This window comes from Epinephelus fuscoguttatus, linkage group LG12 (assembly GCF_011397635.1).
Source record: "Epinephelus fuscoguttatus linkage group LG12, E.fuscoguttatus.final_Chr_v1".
Taxonomy (NCBI): domain Eukaryota; kingdom Metazoa; phylum Chordata; class Actinopteri; order Perciformes; family Serranidae; genus Epinephelus; species Epinephelus fuscoguttatus.
In genome coordinates this window covers 22,439,885-22,462,849 of record NC_064763.1, presented here as the reverse complement: position 1 = coordinate 22,462,849, position 22,965 = coordinate 22,439,885, and the positions used below count along the sequence as shown (strand labels likewise).

Genomic DNA, 22,965 nt, shown 5'->3' with positions numbered 1-22,965 from the left:
CTCATGTAAATGTATTAATTGCAGAAAATTACATTTCAAGGGCCAAATAAATGCACCAGGAAAGGATCAAACAATATCACACAATATTATTTTAATCCGTATTTATTTAGTGGTAGACTTTTTAGTTATTTATATGTCACAGATCACACTCTTGATCAACAACTAAATTGGACAATTTTAGTTGCTGTACAAATGTTTTATCAAAAACAATTTTTTCCAAGTGACTTCTTTTGTTTTTACTTGAACTTTATTTTCTGTAGACCTTGTAATTAAGATGTAATCTCTGTTCTTTGTAGAAAAAAGCTGAAGAGGCCCACAAAATACTGGAAGGTCTTGGTCCTAAGGTTGAGCTGGTACGTGATTTAATGGTTAATAATAATGTGTTTTGTCCTTGCATTAGCTTTTAGGAACAGGGCATGCTTAGCTCCGCAGCGAGTTAGATATTACTGCTTGCCTAATAGTTAATGATTAATCCACTACCTGTCTGGTGTGCTTTTTCCCTTCATAGCCTCTCTACAATCAGCCATCAGACACAAAGGTGTACCATGATAACATCAAGACGTGAGTATCTACATTTGTTCTGTTGAGTCATTTGAAAAGTGCAAGAACATCACAGCAGACATGGTGCTCACCACACTAACAGGATCTCACCTGAGGAAAGTGTTGGAGGTAACGCTGACATCAGCAAGATAAACCCAGCTGATAAATCTGTCTAATCTGATTGCCGAGTCACCTAGTTAAGTTGCCCTACTGACAGCAAGGAGAGTGATTGAGAAACGAAGTGAAAGGACGTCTGCATTAGGTGTGTTTTAAATTCGGGTTGTGTTGGGGGTTGAAGGCCAGACCGTCTGGGATAAAAACCCTTATCAGTGTGTACCATGAGAGCGGCCCATCTGGCTCGGTCTTTTATCAGGACAGAGACCACCTCTGTGTGAATCTGCTGTGCAAGTCTCACTCTCAGGGTCAGATCCCTCACTATGCTCTCCCCACATCCACCATCATGTGTAAACACAAGGGTTCACAGTATTCTGTACCTGCAACAGTGCAAATAAACAATGATGACCATGGTGTTTTTTTGGTAGGAGTGTTGGGAAATAAATCATGGTCTATGATTTACAAAGGAACAGTTTACTGAAGCCGAGGACTGCTGTGCTTGCAGTAATTTATTTTAATGTTGTCATCTTGAGATCACAAAACAATAATTCAGTTGTCTCAAGATAACAAAGATTGTTTTCTCATGATAACGGGTAAATTTATGATGGTTCTTGAAAACACAAGGCTGATTTCTCTAGTTAATTTATCACAAGAAAATACCTTCTGTTTTCTTGTGATAAATTAACCCAACATTTTTTATATAATGCCGTGTTTACACGAAAACGTTATGGTAAAATTAAGATGACGGGTAATTTGGATTATGACAGAATTTTAAGAACCCTGTCCATAAAAATGACGGACATCTAGAAAGTCTAACACAGACTCGGCATGGGATAACTATACTGAAGTCAAGTGAACCGTTCTTTGCAAAACCCAGTAAAGCCAGGCGATGCTTGGATTTTGATGCTCGTCTATTCTTGGTTTTACAGTACGACTTCTTGGAGTGGCCAAAAGGGGCAAAGAAACACCCATATTTTTGCAATGAAATTTCACATTTGATATACCAAGTATAAACCACATTATGTTGCACATTTAATAGAATCCAATTACCAAAAAAAACAAAAAACAAAAAGTTTTTCTACCATACTGTTTTATTATTAAAAAAGGGAGGTCCAAATTTAAAATATAATCAAATCACTATTTTTGACTTTTCATAAAACTTCCTCACATTCTAACTGCATTAAAAAATAATTGCAGGCACGGCCATTCTCTGCTTCCGTAGACGTTTGCTACCTGAAGGCACTGCTCATTTCTTACCTTTGTGCTGCCTGGATCTTTTCTGCTTTGTATGCCTTCTGGTAAATACCACCATGTATTTGCTAACAAACATTGTGATACTGTCAATTGACTGATTTAAATGTTGTTCTCTTTCAGCAACCAAGTCATGAGGAAGAAGCTGATTTTGTTTTTTAAGAGGAGGAACCATGCTCGGAAACAAAGGGTAAGTGTCCCTGCTGTCGGGAAAGCATTTTGGAAGTTCCACTTATTTGTGTGAGTGCTCTGGACACAACATTAGAGGAGCCACTCGTTCCCATGGTCAGTGTAGTGGTCACATCATACCAGACTGTTTGCACCTCATGAGGACCTCAGCTGACCGGTACAAATTAAGTAGAAAACAAATATTATGATCATAAAAGCTTTTGATACGAGGTATCTTCCGTGTTTACTTAAAGCTACAGGATGTTTACATACTCTCTGGGCACTTTGCAGAAATTCAAGTGCAGTTTTTCTGGTTTTAACATTTGCATTTTTGTGTTAAACTCACACATTCAGAGAGGACACAGTATGAAATAAAACATTTGTGCTTTTTTTTCCCCACGACTTTGTGGAGGGAAATTTTACGGGCATACATGAATCAGTAGTGCAGTGTCATTTTCAGTAAATATACATGACTAAATACTAATATACACAGAGAATAAATAAAATAAAGAAGTAATAGTGATAATAAAATTTAATTAATAATTAATTAATAATTAATAAATCAATTAATAATAATAATAATTTGTAAATATGATGATGAGAATGATTATTATAATAATAATAATAATAATAATAATAATAAAAATAAATGCATAAATAAATTCATAAAAACTAAATAAGGTGTTAATGGTGATACCAAAAACCAAAGTAAATAATTAATTACTTAAATGTAAAAAGTAAAATAGAAATACAATATACAGTGGAAAAAAATTTACAATATAGAAATAAAAACATGAAGATGAAATAAAATAAAGAGCTAACAGTGACACCAAAATCGAATTAAAATGTAATTATTAAAAAAATGAATAAATTAAAAGTAAAATAACAATAGAATACACATAAAAAATAGAGAGATTAAAATAGTGACACAACAAATATAAGTAAAAAGAAAATAAAGTAACAAAATACAATTTACAGTAAAAAATTACAATAAAGGTTAAGAGAGAAAATTAACAGTAATGTATTTTTTCTAATATATGTGCAATTTAATTGAATCCTTTTGTCATCTTGAAGCTCAGTTCCAAAAGCAAGTCTGTAGTTGAATGTATATGTTGTTAGACAGCTCACTGAACATTTAACACTAATTTTAAATAATTTTTAAAATAAAAAATATATAATTACCAGGTCTCTGTGAGGTGTAAAATAAACCCCTAAATAAAAGCCTGCAGCCATGCCAGTAGCTCTGTGAGGCTGAGCTAAGTGCTAACGTCATCATGCTAACATGCTCACAGTGACAGTGCTGTCGTTAAGCAGGTATAATGTTTACTCCAGTCAGTCGTGGTCTAATAGAAATAGTGTATTGATGTATTTACAGCACAGGAAATGCCTTAGTTTCCCCTGTTTGTTGGAAGGTATTGTACAGCCCAAGAAGCACTTTTATACGCAGTGTGATAATAAATTCTGTCACACTGAAGAAAAGATCTGAGAAATCCGCTGGCAAAACAACTGTCTCTCTGTCTTTCTTATCAGTAACCAGTGATTTAAGTATTTCTGAATCACCCCATGTCTTTTTTGTATTGCAATGGTTCAGCGAGTCCCACCTTTCCCTGCCTGTTCTCTGTCAGGGTCAGACAGACCGTTTGGACTCTGAACAATGGCAGAGTGCACATAGCCTCGTGCCAAGAGGAAGGTGGATTGTTTGTCCCTTACTGCAGAGAGTGGAAACGGGGCTGTATTGTCCTCCCAATACAGGAATCTTTCCATGTCTTCACTAAACATTTTGACTCCTTTGATTTTTAGTTTTTGATGCAGTTAAAGTGCTAATTTTAGCTGTTAAAAAAACAAACCATTTCTGCCCTTTCTCCTGTAGAGTTACAGTTTACCAGACCGTTTGTAAGTGAATCTACATTCACAGTACATGTATGAGTTGAAAAGTAAGCTTCTGTAACAAAATTGCAATAAGCTTTTGTAAAGGGTCGGGACATTGAGTTAGTCAGTGTGAAAGAGACCCAGAACAAACTGAACAGCACACACTCTCTCTACTCCCCTGCTCCCACTTCAGGTTACTGCAGCCCGTTTGTAGATGCATTCATGTTTGTTTCCATGTTATCTTCAAAGGGTGAACTGTAGCACTGATTTTACTGATAGGGGTTTTTAAAAGATAAAACATTCACTGATATACTTTCACCTATAGATCATTAAGACATCGCGGTTGCTAGGTAGCCCAATGGGGAGATTTTAATAGGTGTGTTTCCATTATTCTCTTTTGCCTCTTCTGCTCAGTGACCGAACAGTGTGTTGCCTTTTCTGTACCTCCAACAACCTGAGCTCTATCTATTGCTCCATTGGAAACCTGAGTTCTTCACCGTTGTGCAAGTTGCATCTTTGAGGGATAGTTTGGGTCTTTTGAAGTTTGGTTGTATGAGGCACTTGACCATAGTCAGTGGATGTCAGTCAGCATGGCCCCAGTTTGGAGAAGCAGACAGGAGTACCACCACAGAAGCTAAGCAATGTACTGCTGTGGACAGAGACAGCAATGAAACAAATTTTAGTCTAAAGCCCTTATATCCATCTCTACTCTTTTCAAATCCACGAGACTCCTTTACCAAAAACAGTTATTTTAGCTCAGTGGAGTTGCTGCCCTGCTGCTGCCTCGATCTGTTTGGATTCACCAAGGCAATTCAGGTCTGAAAGGCACACAATAACACTGACAAATTGACCGTTGGAGGCAATGGTAGACCATCAACTCCTGTGTTCTGCAAGGTAAAAAAAAAAAAAAAAGTCTTTGTCAATAGAGTCTGGTGGCTTTAAAGAGAGCCGTATATTGGATTTAGTTCCCTGTTGGAAAGGGCTGTCTGACGGCAAAGGTAAAGCTGTGAAAATCTTGTAAATATAGCGCGCACTTAAACTGATATTAATTATCTTAGGTGGCTAAAATACAAGTTGTTGATGCCCCTGCCCACAGCAGTGCACCGTTTAGCTTCTGTGGCGGTATTCCTGCCTGCTTCTTCAAACTAGGGGTGTGCTGGCCACAATCTATTGTATTTTAAGTAACCAATGTTGGAGAAACATAGCAATAGAAGAACTCAAAAACCCTTTTAATCCATATTACAGTCACTGGTTTACAGACTCTCTCATCATATCCAATATTCAGTATATTCCTTTTTAGAATCTCCTGACGTTTTCCAATTTGTGCACACAGGAACAGAAGATCTGCCAGCGCTACGACCAGCTGATGGAAGCGTGGGAGAAGAAGGTGGAGCGAATGGAGAACAACCCCAGACGCAAAGCCAAGGAGAGCAGAACGCGGGAGTACTACGAAAGGCAGTTCCCCGAGATCCGCAAGCAGAGAGAGCAGCAGGAGCGCTTCCAGAGGTAAAAGTCTTTACCTGTTAGTGGCTAACATTGTGACGTTAGACAGTTGTTATGGTACAGTGTACGTTTTGCTGGGGTCGGTTCAGAAGCACACACGTTTCCTACACGCCTTTTAACAGGACGCAATGAGAACTTCAGATTGTTTCAGTTTTTCTCTTTGAAGACGTGTCGCTTGTTTAAGGGATGTCTCCCCATGGCATTTTTCTTATGCAGATTATCTTTTGATAATGTGCTGCGCATGGGTTGTGTTTCATTGACAACAATATCTTGACATTAACGTTAGTGTGGTAGCTAATGCACAGCTACGTTAACAGGGTTGACTACACAGATAACAACAAGCTGACAACGCCACATATAGATTTTAATTGTGTGGGAAACCCTGCCTTCATACGCAAAAAAACCAAAATGCCATTCCTTTTAGCCCACAGCAGTGCCACTACAAGGAGAGGTCAATGTGAACATCAGTTGCGCCGCCATTTTGAAATCATAGTCACTTTAGCAAAGTGATTATGATTGCACAAAACACTCCAGTTCTTGTCCTTATTCCAAGAAAGAGGATATTCCTAGTAAGCTGTTTACATGGCTAAAGAAATTTAATATTCCTCTATTATTCATCTCTACACGCAGCTGTGCATACTCCAAACAATTGAAAATGCCCCTTTGGCATCCTACAGCTGCGCCCTTTTTAATATTTTAATTGCCTCTTGATGTCTGAGTCTTTCATGATGTTTAAAAGTCGGTCTGCTTCTCTTTCTGACTGGAAATGGCAGCTTTTCTTATGGGCATGCATCTCTAGCCCAGCTTCACAAATTATTGGTGAGTTGGTTTGTGTGCAACGTATCCATGATAACTCACAGAGCTGACTGTAAACAGGCAAGAGGCGGTGTACAACTGAAACACTTATTCTGAATGCACTGTGAACATGTCCCAAAGAATGCTCTTAAAGCCTGAATAGTATCGCTATATCACACATATGTAACTTGGAAATTGCCTAGTTCAGAATATCGAAACAGAAGATGCTGTTCACATGGCCCGTATGAAATCCAGAATATCGTCATATTTAATAATGGTGGAATATTACTGTGCTTATAAAAGCAGTCAGTAATAATGCTGACAAGACCTGTTGCCACACCCAGATATTCAAATCGTCGCCTTCATTTTTAAGATGTCTGTTCAGCGATCACCTAAATAGAGGACAGTAGGTGATGTGCGGTGGCCTACTTCAGGCAGAGACGCTGTTTGTGTGGGTGGGAGACGGGGTCAGGGTCCAGCGTCTGGTTGTTCCTGGCGCTGGTGACGCTTTGTGCTTTCATTGAAACCTCCAAGTAAGACTTTGCATGTCAGCGCTGTTTATGCAGACCGCCAGACCGTGACGGAGGAAGCAATAACTAGTAACTGCTCAGAAAGACTCTTTTATTTGTTAATAATGGTCACTTCAATCATTCTGTTCATTAACAGAGCTCCAAAACTCGTTTCCCGTCGCTCATACTAACAATTTGACTCTGGTTTTAGTTGGAAAAGAGACAACTGTGAATAAGTCATGGGGGCTTGGAAATGTTATTTCCTCTACAAAGAATGCAACTGTTAGTGTCTTTGCACAGCACATAAATTCAGTGTGACATGTAAAATAAAACTGTAACACTTTGTGTATGTGTTTTCCGCAGGGTTGGACAACGAGGAACAGGCCTTTCTGCAACAATTGCAAGAAGCGAGCACGAGATTTCTGAAATCATAGATGGCCTTTCTGAGCAGGAGGTGAGTACTGACTGGACAGCCTATCTAATATACTACAGTGCAGATGTGAAACTACATACCTAGCTGACAACAGCGCAAATAAAGTTGTCACAGTTTGTGTTTTTATGAGGAAGACATCTCTGTAGCTTACTACATCACCTTGAATCCATTTAACCTGTTTGACTCAGCTAGGATGCCATTGTCCTCGGCCGACATTACTGCCTCTCAGAGTCTGTATTAGGCGAAATTTGAAAGCTATAGTGATCAAAAAAACTAGAAGACCTAAGGAATTTATTAGCACCAACCATGCCACTCTTGCTTGTCGGGAAGGGGTTAAGTCATGCTCCAAAATTAGGCTAAATGTAGGTTTTTATACCACGTCATAGCATGGACATTTTAAGGTGCTCCTCAAGGTCTTGGTTTCTTACTTTGGTATTTTGGTTGAACACACTGCGCTGGGCAAAACAATGGTTTTACCAACTGTTCTGTGATGTAGTAACTGTGACCACCATCTCTCCACGTTCCACAGAACAACGAGAAGCAGATGAGACAGCTGTCGGTCATCCCTCCCATGATGTACGACTCCGAACAAAGGCGAGTGAAGTTCATCAACATGAACGGCCTCATGGACGACCCAATGAAGGTGTACAAAGCCCGGCAGTTCATGAATGTTTGGACTGAACATGAAAAGGAGATCTTTAAGGAGAAGTGAGTTGTTTTTGTTTCGTTGACAGTCACAGCTTGTCCTTGTAAGTCTTTTGTGCAGATTTGGTTTATAGACCATAACGGCACCTTGGACTTGCGCTGATATATTTCCAGCTTTGGCACATGAATAACAACTGGCGTCTCTTTGCAGGTTTGTCCAACACCCCAAGAACTTTGGCCTGATTGCCTCCTATTTGGAAAGAAAGGTAAACTGCTGCTTGCATTTTCACGAGTACCCATTTATTTAATATATAGCAGGATTTCGTGTCATTCATATTTTCAGGGGGTCCATTAAAGACAAATTCTCAAAGTCAATTTTCAGTGATGTAAATAAGTTCTTCAGGCTGTGATCAAACCTTTAGCAGTGGGTCTTAAAGCATTTATTTTAAGAACCTTTAGAACTGCTCATTCTGGTCTGTTGTGTACAAGATAATAAAAGTTTTTTTTCTTAAACTGAAGAGAAGTACTAAAAATTCTGCACTCTGTAGGCCAAGCTAATCCCAACTGCCCTGACAACTGCCTTCTTGCAAGTGCATTCCCCACAATAGCAAAGCGTTTTTAAAGGCGTCTACTGCCGCTACGGTCCACGGCTGCAGTGACAGGCAGGTGCTTCAGTGAACACTGACAAATTACAAGCTAGCTTGTAGCTGCATACTGTAGCAAGACAACGGAAGTCATCGTAGTAAATTACAACAGATTTTTACATATTTGGACAATTTACCCGTCATCTGAAGTATGCCAGGACCCGTTTTTCTTCTGGTTGTCCTTACAAGTTTCAAAGCACCTGTCATCAGCGTTATCAGCCTCTCCATCTTATCTTCTTTTTGCTTCTGTGACGCCAGCTATTTGATCTGCCAAAGCCAAGCAAACTCTGTCAAGTTCAACACGGTGAACTCCGCACATTCGCATGGCTGTCAACCACTTCATACCTCTAACAACATGTTCAAAAATGCTTCCCCTCTGATGCCATCCTCACACGGTGGTGTGAAAGCCCCTTTAGTGGTGACAAACTTTTTCAGACATAAAAGAAAACAATTAAAGATTTGAATTTTCAGTGTCATATTATTACATCGTATTCGATCTTTACTGTTATGTTATGTTATGTTATGTTATGTTATGTTGAAGTCTTTTTGTATATTGTACTCTACCAGCGACTTCTTTCTGCTGCACAGCAATCTCCCAGGGCATAAAAAAAGTTCCTTCATATCTTATCTCTTATCTTCTAACAATGTGCCATTACTTGTTTCAGTGTGTTGCTGACTGTGTCCTCTACTACTACTTGACCAAGAAGAACCACAACTACAAAACGCTGGTGAGGCGAAACTACGGAAGACGGAGAGGAAGGAACCAGGTAAACCTGAAACTTAATTAATTGTTTGTTTACAGTTTGTTCCCTCTGTGGTTGTCAAGATGCTGTCCACTTCCTCTTTGTTTTCAGAGCAGTAAAGATGAGGACGAAAGTTTAAATCAAGAAGAGCAGTTCTTCAGCTGTGTGATTACTAGGCTTTATAGAGAAACAGAAGTATTTACCATACCAGAGTTTGAAATGGAGACAGCTCAGTCAGAAGGATGTGGGCATGGTTGTTTCACATTCTGAATTGCAGCACTGAGTTTGTCTGACGTTTGCCACACCTGTTTCATGAATCATGTCTCCTCCGCAGACTGACAGCACATTTAGTGTGACACCCACGTTTGCTTCCTGATTGGTTCTTATCACTCATAATGTGTCCTTCCCAGATTCATCTCGCTCCTAGAGCAGGGTGTGCAGCTCCAAAAATAGACAATCAATATGTGGCGGCAAATGTCGATACTGTGTCGGGTCACTGGTGACGCCCACTTTTTCCATCTTTTAATAAAGTTGTAACACCAGTTTTACCAATGTTACTGATTTTACTCCAAATACCGTACCATACTTTTCCTACTGCTACAGCTTCACATCAAAAGTCTTTAACTGCCAGAACAGTGTTGAGTGTGAGTTGACCTCATTATAAAGTAGTCACAGGGAATGCGATGTGTTTGTCGGTGAGAGTAGCTGTTAGACGAGCTGCAGGCGACAGGCTGCTTCACGGCGTAACCAACTCCTTTTACCTCATTAACATTATCAGGTTCCCCATTAGCATTGGGTTTAAATCTGAAATATTGCCAAACAGCTGCTTTTGGTTTTCACTTTGACATAAAAGCATCCGCTATGGTCTTGTCTGTCAACTCTTCTTACTCTCGTAACGCGATGACTCCATCCGACTCCTTCTACTTCAGGCTCCGACTCTGACTCTGCTGCTGCTGTATGGAGCAGACACTTTTCAGCTTATAGCGTCTCTTGTCTGGCTAAGTAATGGTAATAAATTGAAAAGAACAGCAGTGAGTGTGGTTGGGAAGTAATGGAATCAGTGTATGTCAGAACACTTGCCACTGTGGCAGGCCTTTGTGAAGTGAATGTGTGAGAAACCCTATCGAGTGAAACAGGAAGCAGAGTTGGTACTAACCACCTCTCTTTAATTAAAAGTACACCACCCTTGGATTATTGTAATATGGCTACAGTTTGATAGGCTTGTTTGTCAGTTCTCCTCAAGATACATCAGCATTACCTGTAGAAGATACAATATCTTCACCACATACAGTCAAATGGAGATTAATTAGAGCCTTTAATTGTATGAATATTGTAGGGGTTAGCACATACTGAAAAATGTGTCCAGGAAGCTGTTGCTCCCAGTATATTATCGTCATAGACACTATCTTTTCACTGGACAAGGACAGGGATTTTGTGAGGTTGTGTTAGCGACTGTAGAATGAGTGTCATTCCATTTGTACATTATTCTTCTTGGCCTTCATGCTTTCATCGCTCTGCAGATTGTAGAGAGTTTTTTTTAAAGTGCTTTAACAAGTTATTTGTGTTTGCGGCGCAGACACAAGTCTCATGCACTCTTTGCATATGATTTGTTCCGTTCTAAATCAGAAATACCTTCAACAACAGGCAATACTGGTTGATGACAGATTTTCGTTTTTCTCGTCTGCGGTCGCATCAGTCAGGAACTTTTTCCCCAAGCTGCAGGGTGCAGGTGCAGCAGACAGCTCTTCAAAAGTGGAGGTTGGCTGTTGGTTCAGGAAGCGCTTGCTTTGATAAGCAGTGTAGTTTTCTTTGAGCAGAGGAAGTTTTAAAATGTAAATATTGCAGATGATCATGTTCATTTAAATTGGATGAAGCCAAAATTGTGATCAGGATTAATATTTGATTAATTGTCTCGCCGCAGCTTGATACTATGACAAATAAATCTTGATTTATAGAGCCACATACAGCAGAGATAATAGGCTCAAACACACGGTCATGTCTTTACTCTCCATCCAAAAAATAATTAGCAGATTAATCATTAATGAAAATAATTGTTAGCTGGGGCCCTGCTTCAAATCCATTAAAAAACACATACATAGAATAACTTATATACTGTTCTTAGCTCTGAAAGACACAGTTTCAGCATTTATTCCAAACACACAGTGTCACAGAGACAAAAGTTCAGGCCAGGGCAAGGGTAATATTCAGAACATAGGGCAACTTGGGACAAATTAGGAATTCACATTTCTTTAATATGTAGAAGAAACTGTGAGAATTTTAAGAAATTAGCATCTTCTTGATCCTAATGTTCTGCTACATGTTGCTCCATGATAAAGTATTTGTCACGGGATCAAGTAAAGAAACAAACTGGGGTGACCTCCTAGTGATTTGGTTTGACAGTTTTTGGTTTGAGAGGTTTGACAGTACATGCCAAAAAGATTGGCTACGGAGATGTTGATGTACACAGATTGCTCTTTGTTGCACCAAAACCCAGAAGAAAAAGATGCGCCGTCTCACAGCACCGTGTTGGCTGACATTAAATATTGGTTTCACTCATTCTGATGGCTATTTTCTCCTCACTGGGCTTTTCCCTGCCTCACAGATGTGTCCACAGTCCTTGTACAGGACATTCTGTCTCTGTGTTGAGTACATCTGCTGTGTTACACAGTGGATTGGTTGTGGACTGTCTTTACATGGGAGGAGGTGGAGGGTGCGAGAGTTCATGATTTACATTTTGAACACAATGATGGTTACTTTACTAAGTGACTGGTACAGTTTCTTCATGGGTGATTCACCTCGGCCACATTAAGCCTTTTAATTTTGCTCCATTCATTGTATATGGATCCAGCAGCACTTGAGCGAGGACGTAATCTTTCTGTGGCATAAGTAAGTGTGGAAAATTGTCTTTGTGTGTTGGCTCGTGAGCTCATGAGAGCTGACTGAAGAAAACACTCTCTGTGTACTTGGAGCGCGCTGTTGCTTCGTACGGTGAATCTTTCTTTGCTTTTTGTGCTAATAGTGTTACAACATACATACACACTCGGGATATCATTAACACATTGACTTTGTTATCGTCCATTCATGAAGAGTTCGACAAGTGGGCTTTGTTTGAGTGATAGGGGTGGGCGGGGTATATACATTTCCTTTCTTGGAAGTTATGGGGCACTAAATCTGCGGGAGATAATCAGAAAAAGGGATGGTCTAACACTCGTTTCATATCAGACTGTTGAACACTGATATATATGAGGTTGTCAATGTTCAGTCCAGCATCTGTCTTGCACTGGATGTCTCAGTCATTGTTTTATGAGGTGTGTTCGGACCAAACTGTTCTGAGGACTCCCTGTGAGGAACTGCGCCAAGATGTACATACCTTCCAGGGCTTTTTTCCTGTTCGCATTTGCACCACTAATAGGAGCGCTGATAACGTAAGCTGGCTATAAAATATATTTATAAAATCGTGTTGTATTTCTCGCGTTGCATTTCTGCTCAGTAAAGCCTGGACTTCACTGTTGGTCCATTGGTCTGTTTTCTTCATTGTGTTTTTTGTTACAAGCTGTTGTTTGTGTTTTGTGTTCAGTCACTCACCATAAATTTACATCACTCATGGTCCCTCTTGTGCTGAAGTGTACCTGCTCTGAGATAGGAGATCTAAGAACTACAATCTTTCCTAGTTCTTGCTTGGCGGACACAATTGAACCTTTTTATAATTCTAAGTAGGGATGTTTCTAATGACTAATCTCCAATATGCTCAATCAGAAGTCCGAACTTAGACCAATCAACTAGTCTAAGAGAAAGAAAACATTTAGAAAACAGTCAAAAATGAGCATGAGTTGAACATTGTCTGAAAAATTACTGTGTATATTGTAAGAGCTCATGTGGTAGGCTAACTCTTTCATGCATAGGTGACGGCACAAAGTGACACACACTCACACATAAGTCCAGTCTTGTCGGGATCTCAAGTGCGCCTCTAAACACCTGTCTCGCTCTGCCCAGCAAGAAGACATCCAATTGAAGTGAGTGTGTGTGACGCTCTGACATACTTTCCTCGTTGAACGTCCGTTGACAGCTGCCGACTTGTACCGGTTGAGTGCACATGGTTCCATCCATTGAATCTGAGGGTGAACATGAGTGTTTGTGTGTGAAACAGGGAGAGCAGGAGAGCTGTTGATGTTCAGAGTCGTATGTTGATTCAGACTCCTCCCATTTACCTTAAAGTTTCACCAACAAGTATTTCTGGTACCGACTAGAGAGGGTAATAAAGTGTAATCGCCTAGTTGACTAATCTTGCACATCCCTAGCTTTAGAATCCCCCCTTTTTCGTTGTGTCCGCACTGTAAGAACTATCCATGACTGCTTCTTAGAACGCCATTTTGAGGTCGTTTTTGAGCTCCTATTCCAGAGTATGTACTCCTCCTGCACAAGAGGAAGCATAAATGATGAAGGTGTACGTTGATCGGACGAACACATAAGCCAAAGCAGCACCGGCAACTGCTATTTTTAAAAACCTGGTACCCTTGTAAACAACAGACTAAACAAAACACAAACACTGGCTCATAATGAAGAACAAAGGAAGAGAACACATTGTGTGACAGTGGAGTCCAGGCTTTACTGAGCAACGGGGGAAATACAATGCGGTTTTGATTCATCGACGCGAACTTGACATTGCTGTATTAACTGTCAGCCAGCTTGCAATATGTAACTTCAGTGTTGCTGCTGGTGGTGCGAATCTGAACAGAAAAATGCCATTGGAAGGTATGTGGTTAAGGCTGGGCAATATGACCTCAAATCAATATCACGATTAATTGAACATCATACCTCAGTTATGATTAATGACTGATGATTTTGTTTTTGTTATTTTGCCCTCATATTTCACTGACGAGGTTCGTACTGTAAATATGCTCAACTATTAAAGCTGGGATATTTTTTCTAATGAAAGCGTGCATATCTTATCTTTATGGTTTTAACATAATTTAAGGAAACACACAGATGAACTAGTTTCTTGAATCTTTTTCATATCATGCAGCCTTTGTAAATGCTTGTGTTATCGAGAGCTGCTTTGCGGAGGCACTTGTTGCTGGTGCTTGTCAGTCTCTTTCTTTTTCTCGAGCCGGGCACTGTTCATATTTAGTAACGTAATTGTGCTCCAAGTGCTGAAACAGATTGCCGGTATTACCTTTGGTCGCTGAAACTTTTTTTTCCTGCAGTGTTTACATTTGATTTCTTTGTGTTCGGTGTCGTCTTCACGAAAATCAAAATGTGTCTAAACGATGGACACGGTATTTTGACTCTGGTACAAGCAACTCAGTTGACTCAGTGTTTGAGTTCTCCTCCATGTTGCCTCCAGGTCGCAGGCTGGACAGTGCATTAACACACACAGTGGGGAGAGTATTAACAGAATTTTAGAAAATACCGACATGGGCAAGATTACATCAGTTATAGCCTCTGAATGTCGGTTTCGATTAATTGCCGAACCCTATAGGTAGTGCTTGAAGGAGCTCCCCAGTGGGCAGTTCCTCTCAGGGAATCCCTGAACTGTTTAATCAGAAAATGCCTAATGTAAAAGAGGTTTTGTAAAATTGTGAAAAAGTTCCTCCTGCCCAAAAACGCCCAATATTTCGTAGTCATTTAATGTGTTTCCTGCAGTATTGTTTTTACACAAACTTTGTAGCATTGGAACACATATAAACATAATTTCAATGGATTATCACTAAAAGCAGATGTAAGATGGTCTCTATCATCGTCTTGACATTCAGGTCAGTTGCGTAATTGGCTCCAGTGCTTTTTTTTTTTTTTTTTTTTCCTCCCTTCTCTTAAACCATCTCGTGGTCGTTGAGAATGTTGTGAGTACTGTTGTTTTTTCCTCTTTGCTTTAATGCACAGCGGGATGAAGTGGATTTCCAAGCTACTGGTGTGCCTTAACAAACGCAGTCCGAGTGAGTAGAGTGAGTCATTAGAGAGGGAAGGAAGAGGACAGAGTGAGCAAAAGCAAGAGCAGTGGAATGTAGGGCGAGTGAGTGAAACTGGGTGAAAAAACCCTGAGCGAGACAGAGTCAGCGCTGGCAGCTTATCCGCTGAGTGTGTGCTGTTGTTTTTTTTTTTCATTTCCTCTTTCTTCTGTTGCGCTCAGCGAGAGAGGGAGAGAGATAGAGAGAGTTCCCCCTCTGTGAACAAGCTGAGTTGGTACAGCCCAGCCATCTGACAGGCCCAAAAACTCACTGTGCTGCTGTGAGTGCCAATCAAAGAGGAGTGCTCGGCAGGGATTACCTTGAGTGACCCTGCATAGATTAGTGCGTGCATGTGAGATGGACAATTCTTTGGGCGGCTTAAGCGGCCTGATGACACGCTTTCCCGGAATATGTGCGGCGGTGCCGTGGCCCGGCAGCCCTTCTAAGGAGCTCTGCTATGGTGCTGTCCTGCCCCTCTACTGCTACCGTTACCACCGCTATGGAAGCACTGGAGGGTAAACTCACATTTGCAACACCAGTAAGCTGTGGCTCACAGCAGAGCAAAGGGGGGTTTATGACCAGCAAATGAGCTTGCAGGTATGTCACCAGCTTTGAAACCACAGTGTTTGCTTTTTAGTTGTCACTCAGTTTATTTCTCTTGCGTTGTATCTTCTCATTTTTGTCTGTCATATTTTCTATTGCTCTGTTGCTTGGGCCGTTACTTGAGGCTTGTAGGCAGGCTAACTCAGCTATTTTAGGATATTTTTTCTAGGACATGTGCGGACATGGTTTTTGATTTAACAGTCAAGCCGAGACTATGTGGAGTACGTGTGTATTTATGCAATGAGGAACGGACTTTTGAGAGGAGAAAATGGCGGAATAAGTTTTTTAATGTCATATTTCATAGTGCAGAGTGTGTTAGGCAGCAGACACACTGGCGGCTTTATAACATTCCTTGAGCAAATGTGCTTCAAATTTGGAAGTTTATGTCCCCCCATGTCAGCTGAATCCTAATAACTGCACCTCTGATCTAAATTAACATCCTGGCTTGGCTTGTGAATGCACAAAAACACAACAGTAAACACACACTCTTGTGAAACCCTTCACAGGTTACACCCCCCTCTGTGTCTGCCACCACTTCATTGGTTATTTTCAAAAGTAGATTTTGACTTCTTCTCTCTTATATTGCTCTGCTCTGACAAAAACAGCATCAATATAGTGAGGTGTTCACAGTGAAGGAACATTTTCAGCAATTATCCGTTTGTTTGTGTTTTTTCCTGCAGCTTTGCTCGTGTTTGTACGAGATTGTTTATATGCAGGTCAGCGCAGGACAAGCTGCAGTTCAGTGTGGCGTTTTACGATCATGTGTAATTGATATCGAATATTTATTGTGGTGGAATATTGATCTACATCAGAACTGGAGGAAGTGCAGTTGCTCAGTGATTGTGCAACTTTTATTTCAGTGACCTCCCTGAGCTTCACTATGTAAAAAAAATGGCTTATTTCAGTTTGTTGTGCAGTTCACACAGCAAGAAGTTGCAGTTATGTGGTAGTTATCATACGGGCAGCAACTGTTTTGATAATCAAATAAGAATTTGCTGGTTTCATGCTTCTTAAATGTGAGAACTTGATCCTTTTCTTTGTCATACACAATAATAAACTAAATTACTTTGGATTTACGGACTGTTGGTCAGATAAAACGTGCCATTTAAAGATGTCCCTTTGTCCTCTGGGAAATTACACAGGGCATGTTATACGGTTTCTGACATTTTATTGACAAACTGAAAAATAATGGGCAGATTAATAGATAATGAAAATAATTGTAAGTTGCAACCCAAGTTGTCTCGGAGCTCTTGATGCACTTTAATCACATTTTAAAGATGTGATCTGTTTTCAGTATTATCAGTGCTTACAAATGCTTTCTAAATTAGAGAAATTGCTGGGTTTTGACTAAAACAGATATCATATAAACCAATAAATAAATAAAAAAAAACCCAAATGTATATCAGTAGAAACAAAAACAAGTGTAAAAACAAAGAGTTTGTACTGTGGAGGGGGCCAGAGCAGGAATTACAGCTTGCACTGCAGTGCTGCAAAAATCCAGTTTTACTACACAGATCCCTTAAATATGATCTGCTGTACCAAAAAGGCCACAGTTTTTATCTAACTTGCAAACACAGCACACTCTAGTACTCGAGTAATGTGCAGTTGTCAGTGCAACATTTTATAAGCTGAAAGATGAAAAATATGACACTGAGCTCAATTTTGCTGGAACTGTTTTGAAAATTTTAAGTGGTGAAATGTCACTGAAATAATATTGCTGTTCTGGTAGGCAAAGTTAAGCTCACAGAATAGCAAAGACCGATAGTAAAATGCTAACGTTAGGCTATAAACAAACTGCACCACGTTGCATGACTTTAACACCACCACCACAATGAGGCTGTAAGACTATGTTCAGTGTGATCATGTTCTAGAGTCTCATTTAGCCACTTGTTAGCAACCGCCCTTTTTAAAGGTGCTCTCAGAGCTAGAGTTCGCCTGCTTTGGTCCGAATCATTGTTTCAAAGCTGTATAATTGCCTAGAGTTGGTTTGTGTTCTCACGGCAGCATTTACAAGAGGACCAGGTAAAATGCCTTATGTGAGAAAGCTGCTCTTGGTCAGAATTTCCATGTGGGAAAAATCCAGGAAGTAAACAAAACATTGAAGAAGAGTACACTTGCAAGATAAATATGACACTTTCTAATGTCACAATGGAGGGACAACTACGCAGGTTGATTTTAGCGCTGCTCATCGTGGACTATATTGCTGTCATTGTTCATTTTAGTCAAACCATACAGTTTGAAAACGAGGCGCGGCTCCAACTAGAAAACAATGTTTTGATGCATTGGATGTGCTGAATGTGCATATTAAGGGAGTGCAAGAGGAGGTGCACATTAATAATCCTCCAGGACTGTAACATGCTCATGTTTAACCCAAACAATGTGTCATGTGACTGCAGTTGGTTCAGATCCAGTTTGCCACAAACGAACCGCACCAGTGTTCGTTTGTAACCGGATCGAGACCACATCTTAAAGAAGGTCTCGGTCCGGTTGTTTTGGTGTGCACCAGAGTGCAATTGCTGTGTTCACACCTGCCCAAATGAAGCACACTTAGGGGGAAAAAGAACTTGAGTTCGATTGAACTGAACCAAACAGGACAGGTGTGAAAGCACTCTTAGACGCTTAAAAGCTTAAAGATGTAGATTTACTGACACATTTTATGTTGCAGAACAAAACGTGAAAGTCTCTAAAGTTTGTGTGAACCACAGGACTCATTTCAGGCATCCAAGCAAAAATCCATTGATTTCAAGAAGAGGGAACCAGAAGTGCTATAGACTCACAAGTCAGTCTTTAGACGCTTTGCTTAACTAAAGACTGATGACTTTCTCCCTGATTTTGTGTTTAGATGGGTGGATACAATTTCAGAGTTTAAAAAAACTCCCTACATTGCGGAACAATAGTAAATCCACAGGGCGGTCCTTCGGTGGCTCGCTGAACTCTTGTACTCATAAGCATAGTCCGACTAGCAACACGTGTAGCGGTACAAAATGGCTCAAGTTGCCGTAAGTCCATTTCCACAATCTTATGGACTGAGCACACGTTTGATAAATCGGAGTTAAATCTCTCGGCATCCATTTTCAAGCTCTCTGTGTGTTTGTTTTCCTTGCGGACGAGAAAAGGGGAGCGCACATTTCCGGGAGCGCGTGTCCTTTTCAAAAATGCAAGAGGCGTTGCTTTGTTGCCGGCCATTTTCGCCGGTGTGTTAAACACACTTTAGAAAGGAGTGTCCCCAGATTATCAGAAGGCGGAGATCTCTGATTGTCTGGTGGCGAGACTAGAAGTGCTAACATGCTTACAATGCTCATATCTAATTTTTAGGACTCATTCCTGCAGCACTCTGTTGCTTGGCAGCAAACTTTATCAAGGAGTTGATTAGAGGTAGGTAGTTTTCATGGGTTTGAAGCACCAATGATGAGCAGTTTCTCCCTTCCAGAACTCCCAGTAACCAGGGTAACTGTGGCTAATGCTTGATAGTTTTTACCTTTTTTCATGCTCCCTGATTGAGCCCAGGGGATGAGGGCAGTAACAATGAAATTCAACCAGGGGGAAAAGAATCAAAAGCAACACAAGGATAAGCAAACATAAGGAATTTATTAACAACCAAAGTATAAAATTCACAAAAGACTTGAATAAATAAACTGAAAACTACTTTATTAAAATAAAAAAGAACAAAGAATATAACATATAAGCAAAGACTATAACACAGCACTGACAAATCCGACCTCAGTACACTATAACTGGAGTTTCAACAGGTTTGCAACCAACGTGCAGCCTAAACACCGCCAAATAACCCGCTGGCACCGTCTGCTCCAATCTCCAGACTCATCAAAAAAACAAAAACAAAAACGCCACACCACCAGTGAGTAAGTGGGCACCGATGTGCTCAATCACCCACTACTCCAGGTCAGGAAGTGGAGGGCAGCACCTGGAGAGACACAACACCTTTCATTTTGACAGTCAATTTTTCCACCATGATTGATCAGTGGTTGTCACCATCAGCTGGATAATTGATTTTATACTAAATGAATTCAGGCTATAGATACACCATCGGGTGAAGTGCTGCTGTTACGTCTATTTGTCTACTTTTTTTTTTTTACCTCCGTCTTATATAATTCCATTACAGGAATGTTTCCAGAGAAGTAAATTCCGAGCATTTGTATCAGATGATGGTGGCAATATCTGTAATGAATTGCAATGATAGAGGTAATGCATAGCAATAATTAAGTATATTTTTCATTTCCTTTTCCTGCAGTGAAATTGCTCAAATATAGAGCGAGAGATTCCTCTGGTGGCCTAAGTTCTGTGGTAGGAAAGGGGAGATTGACTTGTGGCTCTGTCATTTCCTAAATCAAACAGCACTTGTGAATCAGCAAAAGAGGGGAGAAATTAAAACTCTCAAAATATTCGAGCCAGGTCAGGAAAGAGCTTCATTTAAAAACACTGAGGAACCACAGAACCACAGGGCCTCATTGACTTTTGGAGAACATCTGTGTGGAGGCTCTTTACGCAGTGTGGGAGAAGAGGCAGGAATTCCTCGGCTCTCGGGCCACCTCCAAGTCAAACACTAGCGCTCCCTGACCCAACCAGAACAGCACCTCACTGAAGGACATGTATGGGCGAATAACAGATCTAAAACAGACTGGTCTGCTCTGCAAAAAGGTCTTGGACACCAGCGAGTGCCAAAAACATGCTTTGCAGACAACTGCGGGCAGGAAATGAGTCAGTGAGCCAATGAGCCAATCCAAGTTTGACATGTTCTTCTCTGCATAAATCAGACTGCAATCTGAGCTCTCAATCTGCAGGGCTTTCCTTAAACAATTTAACACCACAGCTGCGTCATCACACTGTATTGTAGAGCCGTCATACCACGTGTCACTATGAATACTCCCATGCTAGTGTAGCATGCAGTGGTTCTAAAATAGGGTTAACACACGCAATATTGTAAATAGCACCATCATGTCCAAAAATTCTGGCGAGAGATCTGATCTGCTTCAAAAAATAAATACAGAAGTTGCTTATAGATAAATAAATGCATAAGTAAATACAAAAATAAATAAATAAATGAATAAATATATGAAAGAATATATAAATGCTGAAATCAATACAAAAATAAATAAATAAGCTTGAAAATAAATACAAAAATAAATAAATAAGCTTGGAAATAAATACAGAAATAAATAAATAAAACCTGAAAGAAAGAAAGAAAGAGAAAGAGAGAGAGAAATTAATGCAGAGTTCAGGACCTTCTACTTAATGACATAGAAATACAAAAATAAATAAATGTTGAACAAAAATGCAGAAATAAATTTTAAGATACTTATTTTTGTCTTATCTAATCATCAACTTTCATTCATTAATTTTTCATGCATTTCTTTCTTTATTTCAGCATTTACTTATTTATTATATTATTTGTTTATTTATACATTTATCTATTTATTTTACCATTTATTTATTTATTTCCAGAATTATTTATTTATTCCTGTATTTACTCATACATTAATATTTTCATATTAATTCATTCCTGTATCCATTTCTACATTTTATTATTTATTCCTACATTTATTTAATTTATTCCTACATGTATTTATTTAGTTATTGATAATTTACCCATTTCTTGTTTTCCATAGTAAGCAACAGTCTTGACAAATACAGCGCTGTCAGCGATGAATCAACCGTGAATTAAATTTTCCAGTTTTGTTTTTTTGCAGTTAATTTAAAGGACATGAAGGGAGGACAGTGAACTGAACAGTGTATGTGGGTTAAACCTCAGATAGCATCACATGCTGTTTTCATTCCAGTACTGTAGATCTGATTTTGCTGGTCATGTAGTTTCACTCCTAGAAGGCAAAATCCCTCCGATTATTAGCGGTCTTTGGTTAGAGCTGGATAGAGCAGGCATTAATTCAAACAGCTGCGACAGTCGCTCTCCCTCTTTTTGTGAAGTTGTTAAGTAATCAGACTTCAGTGTGTGATATCGCAGACAGACTCCTCGTGTGCTGAACGACGTTGTTGTGAAACAGACAGACGGCCACAGCCCTGTTTTTTTTTTTTTTTTTTTTTTAAAAAGTTGCACCACTGTCTTTGACTCAGTCCATATCTTTTGCCTTTACCATTGAGTGGAGCACATTCCTTGGCCCCATCTGGTACCAGCATGGGATGTTTGGCTTGGCATAGCCAGACTTGTTCCAGCACAGCACTTTCATGGAACAGGCAGGAGGAAGCTTTCTGTGGTTACTGCGCCAGCAGTGATGATAAAGAATGTTGCTCTGTCCTCAATCACTCTGTCGGACCTGTTTTTAAAATTCCCTTTTGAATGATGCTTTAACTTGTCCTCTCGTAGGCTGTATTCATCTGAACTCTTCAACAAAGTTGTGCTTTCACTCGAGAATAAAAATATTTGCCTTGTTTTTCCGAAATAACAAGATTATCATCTCAGAATTCCTAGAAAAGTTTTCATGGGAAAAAAATCTTTTTTTTTTTTCCTGAACTAACAAGATAATAGGACGAAGAGCAGAAATGTTTTTCCCGTGACGACCTACCTCATAATTCTGATATTATAATCTCATTAATTCAGAGACAGTCCAAGTGAATGCATTATGCTTCTGATGAGCTAAACCTCGACCCTTTTCAATTTAAAGCATCAAGATGATCCTTGTCTCTACATAGATGTCGCTTTTAGTTGTTGCATGTTATGTATAAAGTTCATCATTCATTTTCTCAGTGAGGAATTTACAGAGACAAAGGAGCATGAGAACTGGCCACACTCCAGATTTCTTAATTTTGTAACAAGGCAGCGGTTTGTTTGTGTTGCTTATGTTTCGGCAGATGTTGGACTAAGTGAAGATCATCAAAATATGACACAGCCTTCAACCTATCTGCACAGAATGTACGACTAGGCCTTTCATCTTGTAACTTTAGTTTTACCTTTGCTCTTGAATATTTGTTTAAGAGAGACTATTTAGGCCTACGATTTTAGATGGTCCTCTGGGCTCACAGGGCTAATTCAGCCTCTGCTGTACCATTGCAAGATATCTGTTGCTTGATAGGATGCAGGAAAAGTGGACCAGGAAGTTTATAAACATGTCAGGAGGGGTGTAGTAAAGGTTATTAGGCAGGTATAAAGCTTCTAGAAGACAAAAGTATTCCCTGCATTGTATCGACTTCAACCTAAATCACTGTCACTGAACTGTTTTCCCTGTGTTCTGT

At 39.8% G+C, this 22,965-nt stretch overlaps 1 protein-coding gene across 4 annotated transcripts in view; it reads left to right on the top strand.

Moving 5' to 3' along the window:
• ncor1 (nuclear receptor corepressor 1) overlaps nt 1-22,965 on the top strand; it is an 82,538-nt gene that overhangs the window by 15,209 nt on the left and 44,364 nt on the right. For all 4 annotated transcript variants that reach the window (XM_049591442.1, XM_049591441.1, XM_049591440.1 and 1 more), the window contains exons 7-14: nt 297-353; nt 509-561; nt 2,029-2,095; nt 5,276-5,448; nt 7,113-7,203; nt 7,712-7,890; nt 8,039-8,093; nt 9,137-9,238. In XM_049591442.1, the coding sequence (XP_049447399.1) occupies nt 297-353; nt 509-561; nt 2,029-2,095; nt 5,276-5,448; nt 7,113-7,203; nt 7,712-7,890; nt 8,039-8,093; nt 9,137-9,238 (777 nt within the window). The remainder of the gene's footprint in view (nt 1-296; nt 354-508; nt 562-2,028; nt 2,096-5,275; nt 5,449-7,112; nt 7,204-7,711; nt 7,891-8,038; nt 8,094-9,136; nt 9,239-22,965) is intronic.